Source organism: Bison bison, unplaced genomic scaffold (assembly GCF_000754665.1).
Source record: "Bison bison bison isolate TAMUID 2011002044 unplaced genomic scaffold, Bison_UMD1.0 scf7180017864384, whole genome shotgun sequence".
Classification (NCBI taxonomy): Eukaryota; Metazoa; Chordata; class Mammalia; order Artiodactyla; family Bovidae; genus Bison; species Bison bison.
The window spans coordinates 8,164,578-8,174,475 of record NW_011494956.1 but is presented as its reverse complement, the minus strand read 5'-3'; the positions used below and the strand labels follow the sequence as shown (position 1 = coordinate 8,174,475).

The 9,898-nt window shown below is 40.6% G+C and overlaps 1 protein-coding gene across 1 annotated transcript in view; it reads right to left on the bottom strand.

The window, feature by feature from the left end:
* PCOLCE2 (procollagen C-endopeptidase enhancer 2) overlaps nt 1-9,898 on the bottom strand; it is a 98,089-nt gene that overhangs the window by 28,256 nt on the left and 59,935 nt on the right. Inside the window, exon 3 of the mRNA XM_010858143.1 lies at nt 4,262-4,517. Coding sequence (XP_010856445.1) covers nt 4,262-4,517 — 256 coding nt within the window. The remainder of the gene's footprint in view (nt 1-4,261; nt 4,518-9,898) is intronic.

Here is a 9,898-nt window from a genome sequence, read left to right as displayed (position 1 = left end):
TTTCTATGTAGAGGATCATGTCATCTGCAAATAGTGAGAGTTTTACTTCTTCTTTTCCAATTTGGATTCCTTTTATTTCTTTTTCTGCTGATTGCTGTGGCCAAAACTTCCAAAACTATGTTGAATAGTAATGGTGAAAGTGGGCACCCTTGTCTTGTTCCTGACTTTAGAGGAAATGCTTTCAATTTTTCACCATTGAGGATAATGTTTGCTGTGGGTTCGTCATATATAGCTTTTATTATGTTGAGGTATGTTCCTTCTATTCCTGCTTTCTGGAGAGTTTTTATCATAAACGGATGTTGAATTTTGTCAAAGGCTTTCTCTGCATCTATGAGATAATCATATGGTTTTTATTTTTCAATTTGTTAATGTGGTGTATTACATTGATTGATTTGCGGATATTGAAGAATCCTTGCATCCCTGGGATAAAGCCCACTTGGTCATGGTGTATGATCTTTTTAATGTGTTGTTGGATTCTGATTGCTAGAATTTTGTTAAGGATTTTTGCATCTATGTTCATCAGTGATATTGGCCTGTAGTTTTCTTTTTTCGTGGGATCTTTGTCAGGTTTTGGTATTAGGGTGATGGTGGCCTCATAGAATGAGTTTGGAAGTTTACCTTCCTCTGCAATTTTCTGGAAGAGTTTGAGCAGGATAGGTGTTAGCTCTTCTCTAAATTTTTGGTAGAATTCAGCTGTGAAGCCGTCTGGACCAGGGCTTTTGTTTGCTGGAAGATTTTTGATTACAGTTTCAATTTCCGTGTTTGTGATGGGTCTGTTAAGATTTTCTATTTCTTCCTGGTCCAGTTTTGGAAAGTTGTACTTTTCTAAGAATTTGTCCATTTCTTCCAAGTTGTCCATTTTATTGGCATATAATTGTTGATAGTAGTCTCTTATGATCCTTTGTATTTCTGTGTTGTCTGTTGTGATCTCTCCATTTTCGTTTCTAATTTTGTTGATTTGATTTTTCTCCCTTTGTTTCTTGATGAGTCTGGCTAATGGTTTGTCAATTTTATTTATCCTTTCAAAGAACCAGCTTTTGGTTTTGTTGATTTTTGCTATGGTCTCTTTTGTTTCTTTTGCATTTATTTCTGCTCTAATTTTTAAGATTTCTTTCCTTCTACTAACCCTGGGGTTCTTCATTTCTTCCTTTTCTAGTTGCTTTAGGTGTAGAGTTAGGTTATTTATTTGACTTTTTTCTTGTTTCTTGAGGGCTTTGCTTTTTAACCCATTCTAATACTGTCTTCTAATTGGAGTATTTAATCCTCTATATTTAATGTGTTTATTGATATGCTTGGATTGAGTGTGCCAACTACTATTTTGTTCTATTTGTCACACCTTTCTCTTGTTCCATCTCTTCTTCCTTTCCTGCCCTCTTTGCGGGGGTTAAATAATTCTGGTATTCATCTTTTGGCTTTTAGTTAAAATGAAAAAGGCATTTTTAATGGATTCTCTAGGGACTGCAATATGCATCTCTAACTTATCACAACCTTTTAGAGTTAACTGAATATGTCTTCATGTATGGTATATTTCCACTTGCTTCTCCATCCTTTGTTCCATTGTTGTCATATATTTTATATCATATATTATACTTGCCACAATACGCACTTAAGCTTTTTGTTTTGAACAGACAGATGGTAAAGAAATGAAGAGAAGAAAATAAAATAATACATAGTCTGCTATATTTACCATTTCCAGTGGCCTTCAATCCTGTTACCTTTCAGTTACCCTGTGGGGCCACTTCCCTTCAATTTAAGAAACTTCCTTCAGTATTTCTTGTGACATGGTTGTTTATCTGAAAATGTCTTTATTTCACTTTCATTTTTGAAGTCTGGTTATAGAATTCTGGGTTGATGCTGTTCCACTGCCTTCTGGCCTCTACTGTTTCTGATTAAAAGAAAGCCATCCTGCATACCATTGTTTTTCTAAATGTAATTTGGGTTTTATCTGATTGACTTTAAGATTTTCTCTTTATCTTTTGATTTCTTTCATCATGACGTGGCCAGGTGTGGCTTCATTTTTTACTTATCTCATTTGGGGTTTGTTAACCTTCCTAGCTCTGTAAATTGATGTTCTTCACTAAATTTGGGTGGCTCCAAGCCATTATTTCTTGAGATACCTTTTTTCTGCACTTTTATCACTCTCTTTTTCCCCTGGGACACAAATTACACATATGTTAGACCACCTGATATTGTCTCACTAATCTCCAAGGCTGTCATTTTTTCATCTTTTTCCTACTGGTTCTTCAGATTGAATCAGTTCTAATCAAAACCACTGCATTTTTCTTCTACCATCTCCAATCTACTTGTAAGTCCCTCAGATAAATTTCAAAATTTCATAGTCTCTTATCTTTCAGCTCTAGCATTACTATTGTATTCTTTTCTGAGATTCTCAGTTTATTTTTCTTACACATATATTTTCCTTTAAATCTTTAAACATATGTATAATAGCCGCTTTAAAACGCTTGTCTGCTAATTGTAACCTCTGGGCTAGGTGCAGTTTTTTAAAAGTATTTATTTATTTACTTTTGGCTGTGCTGGGTCTTTGTTGCTGCACTGGCTTTTCTCTCGTTGTGGTGAGCGGGGGCTACTCTCTCGTCGTGGTGTGTAGCTTCTCTTTGTGGTGACTTCTCTCGTTGCTGAGCACAGGCTGTAGGGTGCATGGGCTTCAGTAGTTACGGCACGTGGGCTCAGTAATTGTAACTCCTGGGCTCTAGAGCATAGGCTCAGCAGTTGTGGTGCACGGGCTTAGTTGCTCTATAGCATGTGGGATCTCCCTGGATCAGGGATTAAATCTGTATCTCCTGCATTGGCAAGCTGATGCTTTATCACTGAGCCACCAGGGAAGCCCTGGGGGTCAATTTTTATTGACTGCTTTTTTTGTTGTATATAGACACACTTTCCTGGTTTCATCAGATGATTGGATACTGGACATTATGAATACACTATAAAGTATATACATATGTATATGTATATACATTATGTGTATGTGTATACATTATGATACACTATAAAGTCTCTAGATTCTACTGTGTTCCAATGAAAAGTGATTTTTGTTCTGGCAGGCATTCAACTTGGCTATATCCAAGCTCAAAGTCTGTCACCCTGCTAATGGGCAGCAGCTGTATCTTGGATCGGTTTCTTCATATTCCAGATAATGCTTTTGTGCCAGGCCACCTGGGCTCTCCCCCATATATGTAGAGTTTAGCTGTTAGCCAAAGATTTGGGTGGATTTTATGTGTATATTTTGTGCCTCAATTCTTCAGAAGCTCCCAGCCAGGATTTCCTCCCAAGTGTTCTGGCTGCTCTGTCAGCCCCAGATTCTGTACTCTAATATCTCAAACCAGAGAGGCTGAGCTACAGTCCAAGGCAAGAAAAGATTAGGCAGTGCCTTTAGGCAGAAGGCTGCAGATCTTGGCCATTGCAGCTGTCTTCCAAGGATGGAGGTTTCTACCCTTGGGAGATCACATGTACTGATGTGAAACTACTCCAACTTGTAGGGCGAAGCAAAAAGAAAAAGCTGTGAAACAATATGAAAGCATGACCCCACTTATACATTTTAAAAGTTATTGCAAAAGTACAAACTAGTAAGTAAGTGCACAAAGCATGTATGGGACCCACCAGCCATGCCTGGCTATTTCTAAGAGGGGACTACCATGGGGCAAAAGTCTCTATATCTGTATGCAAGGTTTCACATTTTTTACTCCATGAATTTCTACCTTTGAATTTTATAAGAATATATATGAGCTTTAAAAAAATACTGATTTTTGTATATGGTTTATCTCAGAATACATGAATATAATTCCCTGTGCCATACAGTAGGACTTGTTGTTTAACCATTCTATATATAACAGTCTGCATCTGCTAACCCCAAACTCCCAGTCCATCCCTGGCCATTGGCAAGACTGATTTTTTTGATGGTTTGGTGGGCTCAGCAGTAAAGAATCTGCCTGCAATGCCAGAGACCAGGTTCAATCCCTGGGTCGGGAAGATCCTTTGGAGAAGGGAATGGCAACCCACTCCAGTATTCTTGCATGGAGAATTCCATGGACAGAGGAGCATGGTGGGGTATAGTCCATGAGGTCGCAAAGAATCGAATATGACTGAGTGACTAACACATTGATGATTTGGTGGTATTTATTAGCTCTCCATTTGAGAAGAATTGCTCTTAAACTTTGGATTAAGTGCCTAGAACAGTGCCTGTCATACAGGAGGCATTCAGTAACTATGGGCCCTTATTATTGCTGTAATGTGGGAACAATACCTCTTTCATTTGGTTCCGCGGCAGAGAACATGGCCATGAAGCCATTCCCAGCTGTGTTGGCGTCGGAAATCATCTGCACCATCATCTTGTTGCTGCTGGACACAAGGGCTCCAGGCCGGAATGTGCCGCAGAAGCGCCCGATGCGCTGGCCGTTGGCATGGCCATTGTACACATCCACAAAGTCATAACGACACAGGTTGTCACTCTCCAGGTCTATGAATCGGAAATTAAGAACTACCACTTTTCCCTCTGGAACCTGCCAAGAAAACGGCCAAGGGGAAAACTGTGTCATGGAAATGGTGTCTGAAATCTTCACATCTAAGCCAATTACTGAAATGAGCAGAGAAAAGGTTAATACCCCAGATCATGCTTTTTTCCTTCAACACTGAATGAGGCCAGAAAAGGCATTCTACCATAATGCATTCCCAGTAAAAGACGAGCATTTATTATCTTTTCACAAATTCCACAATTCTCTAGGGTACATGAGCTTATTCTTAGGGAGTCTGTCTCAAAGTTGCAAACTATTGGATCAGTCTTGTTTTTGAAAATAAATTATTAACTTGTTTGGCTGCACTAGGTCTCAGTAGCAGCATGCGTTTTGGGTTGTTTTTTTTTTTTTATTAGTTGCAGCATGCGAACTCTTAGTTGAGGCATGTGCGATCTAGTTACCTGACCAGGGATCAAACCTGGGCCCCCTGCATTGGTAACACGGAGTCTTAGCCCTAGACCATGAGGGAAGTTCCTGGATCAGTCTTATTAATTAACAAATCATAGCTTACAAAGAATACCAGGCCTGACTGGATCTTAGCACACATCTCACATCTGCACATTCTAAAGCACCATGGCACTCAGACATAGTGCTCGGCAAAGATCCATTTGAAATGTCAATTCTTACAAATAACACAATAGGACAATCTCAAGATATAGAATGTTTCTATGAAATTCAAACTCAAAGGGTGATTTGGCAACTGTGTAGGTAATTTATAGATAATTCACTTTGGGTCCTCAAGAGGCCAGATCAATTATCTACACTGATTATATTGATCAATTGTTGAATCAGCTCTTCTCAAAGTCACTGAGTTTTTGTTTTCCAGGTGAAAACTATATACTGGGCAGCCTTGAAACAAAATACACTGATGAAAAAGATGCATTTTCACTTTCTCCACTTTCTCATAAGACTTTTTTCACCATAATTTCCTCCTCCCTCCTTGTTCCCTGACTAGGTAGAGAAAAATGGCTACAAAAGCATTTGGCAGGATTCTTAAAAAAGCCCCATTTATTTCACACTATTTTTTAATTTCTTCATACAAGCTGTTTAGTCATAAAGTCTTGATCAGATTTGTTTCACACTCAATAGCATAAGAATTTCATTCTGTAAAAACCTACAGATGACACAGATCAGTGATTTAAAAACAACAAAGATCCACAAGCAACACTGTTCGCTTCATCTTAATTAACCATCTCAGACTTAAGGATCAACAGACACCATCACATGTATGTGGCTTCCCCATGTTGGTAAGTGCCCCATACTGGTAAGTGACATGAAATTTTTTTTTCCTATAATAAGAAGTGTGTCAGTGCTACGTGCCTTTTTTAATCAAACACATAACACCCAACGGAGAAACTATAACCCAGTAATCACAAGAAGGGGGATATTTTAGCTTTACCATTGTTGCATTCTAATTGCTGGAGACTTATCTTAAGTATGAACATCAGAAGCTCTAAAGCCACAGTCTAAGAAGCTGACAGCAGAAAACACAATTTAATTTTTAAACATTCTCACTGAGATATTTGTTGCAGAATGTCCTTGGTTTTTTTGTTTTGTTTTGTTGCATACAATCTTTCTTTATCCCATGATGAGAAAATTATCACAATGTGGTGCCACATCTGCTACCTTGACTATAGGCAAGCTCTCCATGAATCACTGAAAAATTCCCAGTTAAGAAAAACATTTGTAACTAAAGTAATTTGGATTGTCCTTGAGTGAATAATGACTATTTGCGTAAATGTATAAACTCTATGGAGGGCAATTCAAAGCTATGACACTCATCCACCCACAAAGTGAGTGTAGATGAAAAAGGATAGAGGTCTAAGGATGGAGTCCTGGGGCATTCCAATGTCATCGTGTCTCAAAGATGAAGCCAAACCACCAAAGGGACTGAGTCAGTAAGTAGGAGGCAACCAGAGGAAGGATGTGGTGCCCAGAAGCCAGACAAAGAGAGTGTGTCAAGCAGGAAAGACTATTGGCAGAATCAGGCGCTGCTGTTTAGTCAGTAGGATGATGACTGAGATATGACCACTGGGTTTAGCAACCAGAGGTCACTGGTGACTCTGACATGGCTGTTTTGCTGGACATTAGCAGGCTGGGGAATGCTGATCTAAGACACCGTGGAGCACGGATGGTCTGCCCAGTGAGCGGAAGGCAGGCAGATGCAGGGAGGTTGGTACACGAGGCTGTGGTAGCATATGAAATTTTCTTCTGATTACTTTGCTTTTCTCAGTGAAATACAGAATGAGGTATAATGAGCAGCAAAATGAGCAGCAAAAGAGTGGATATGGGAGGAGCTACTGGGAGTTTGAGAACAGATGAATAGGTAACAGATTGCTGCTGAGTCGCTTCAGTCGTGTCCGACTCTGTTCGACCCCATAGATGGCAGCCCACCAGGCTCCCCCGTCCCTGGGATTCTCCAGGCAAGAACACTGGAGTGGGTTGCCATTTCCTTCTCCAATGCATGAAAGTGAAAAGTGAAAGTGAAGTCACTCAGTCGTGTCTGACTCTTAGTGACCGCATGGACAGCAGCCTACCAGGCTCCTCCATCCATGGGATTTTCCAGGCAAGAGTACTGGAGTGGGGTGCCGTTGCCTTCTCCAGTGTAATAGATTAGGGAAGTGTAACAGGGCTGCCATGAGTGCTGAGGTCCACTGGAAGTAAATGAATTAAAAGTGAGTCCTCCCTACCATATGATCCAGCAGTTCCACTCCTGGGTACATATTTGAGAAAAACAAAAACAGTAATTCAAAGACACCTGGGCCCCAGTGTTCATAACAGCATTATTTACAAAAGTCAAGATATTCAAGCAGCCTACGTGTTTATCAATAATGAAGGGATAAAGATGTGGTACATATATACAATGAAATATTAGTCAGTCATAAAAGAATGCAGTTTTGCCATTTGCAACATGGATGGACTTGGACTCTGGGATTCCCTGGTGGCTCAGACGGTAAACTCCTGCAATGCAGGAGACCTGGGTTCAATCCCATGTGTTGGGAAGATCCCCTGGAGGAGGGCACGGCAACCCACTCCACTATTCTTGCCTGGAGAATCCCCATGGACAGAGGCCTGGCAGGCTACAGTCCATGGGGTCACAAAGAGTCAGACGCGACTAAGTGACTAAGCACAGCACAGGATGGACTTGGAGAGTATTAGGCTAAGTGAAATAATTTAGACAGAGAAAGACAAATACTGTATGGTATCACTTAAGAGTGGAATCTATAAAGTACAACAAACTAGTGAATGTAAAAAAAGAAGCAGGTTAACAGAGAACAAATCAGTGGGGAGAGGGCAGGGAGCAAAGGGAGCAGAGTAGGAGGTAAAAACTATTATGTACAAAATCAACAACACCTGGTTTCGATCCTTGGGTTGGGAAGATCCCCTGGAGGAGGGAAAGGCTACCCACTCCAGTATTCTGGCCTGGAGAATTCCATGAACTTCATAGTCCATGGGGTCGCAAAGAGTCAGACACGACTAAGTGACTTTCACTTTCACAAAATAAACAAGCTACAAGGATATAGGGTACAACACAGGGAATACAGCCAATAATTTATAATGTTAATAACTATAAATGGAATGTAGCCTTTAAAAGTTGTGAATCACTATGTTGTATTCCTATAACTTACATAATCATGTACATAAACTATGTCTCATTTAAAAGGAAAAAAGTGAGTCCTCTGCGTGGTTGTATTCTCTTTCTCCCCAGCCATGTTCAGCTCCCTAGGTGGAGGTCCAGAGTAGGCAGAGTTGAATTTAAGCAGTGTTGTGGGAGGAGTTTGGGGAGGTGGAGGGATATTTGCCAAGTTAGGACGATGAAGGGAGAGGGGACATAGGCAGGGGAATGACCACAATGGTGGACTACGGAATCCACGCTGGGTTATAAGGACAGAAGTCAGGACTCAGTGGGGTGAGGACAGTTGTTGTTGTTCAGTGGCTCAGTCGTGTCAAACTCTTTGCGACCCCATGGACTGCAGCACACCAGGCTTCACCATCTCCCAGAGCTTGCTCAGACTCATATCCATGGAGTCAGTGATGCCATCCAACCATCTCATCCTCTGTCGTCCCCTTCTTCTCCTGCCTTCAATCTTTCCCAGCATCAGGGTCTTTCTAATGAGTCAGCTCTTTGCATCAGTTGGCCAAAGTATTGGCACTTCAGCTTCAGCATCAGTCCTTCCAATGCATATTCAGGACTGATTTCCTTTCGGACTGACTGGTTTGATTACCTTGCTGTTCAAGGGACTCTCAAGAGTCTTCTCCAACACCACAGTTCAAAAGCATCAATTCTTTGGTGCTCAGCCTTCTTTATGGTCCAACTCTCACATCCATACATGACTACTAGGAAAACCATAGCTTTGACTAGACAGATCTTTGTTGCCAAAGTAATGTCTCTGCTTTTTAATATGCTTTCTAAGTCAGTCACACCTTTTCTTCCTAGGAGCAAGTGTCTTTTAATATTATAGCTGCAGTCACCATCTGCAGTAATTTTGGAGCCCAAGAAAATAAAGTCTGTAGATTGTGGTGGAGGCAAGGATAATGACAATGAATGTGGATGACTAAGAAGCAATGGAGAAGAGAAGATAAAAGACCCAAAGGGATCATCCACACAGATGTTGAAATGGCTGTGAACAATGACAAGATTAGTCCTGAAAACAGTGACCATAAGCCAGGGCCCAAAGTTTATAAGAAATGTGGAAGGCTGTCGTGAAGTCTTCCGATGACTGCAACATGGAAGGACACAGGACATGATGGTCTTATTTCACTGGTAATTTCTCAGTTCTCTGTCACTGAGAAAATAGTGTGACTGCAATCAGGCTGTTGAAATGGAACCCAAGCTTTGGAAATCCATTCCCTATGGGTAAATCATTTATTTTCCAACATTCTTTACTTGGTCTGGATGCAATGAAAAGTTGAAGCTTCTCTGAGAATGAGACACAAATATGTTGGTAATAGAAAATGGGTTACAGCGTGTAACTCTGAACACAAAATCCAACAACCCTAACAAAAATTCTTTGGAGGGAAGATTTCAGGGGAGATCAGTATTCACTGTGGGTCTCCCGGAACTAGATAAATGCCATCTCACACTGAAGGCCAAGAGAAATTCTGTTGCAAGTGAGATGCATGTTGTAGTGAACCCTTCACTATAGCACAACACTGTTCATCTTTATACGAGGAACCAAGACTGATGTTTTATTGACTATGCCAAAGCCTTTGACTGTGTGGATCACAAGAAACTGTGGAAAATTCTGAAAGAGATGGGCATACCAGACCACCTGACCTGCCTCTTGAGAACTCTGTATGCAGGTCAGGAAGCAACAGTTAGAACAGGACATGGAACAACAGACTGGTTCCAAATAGGAAAAAGAGTA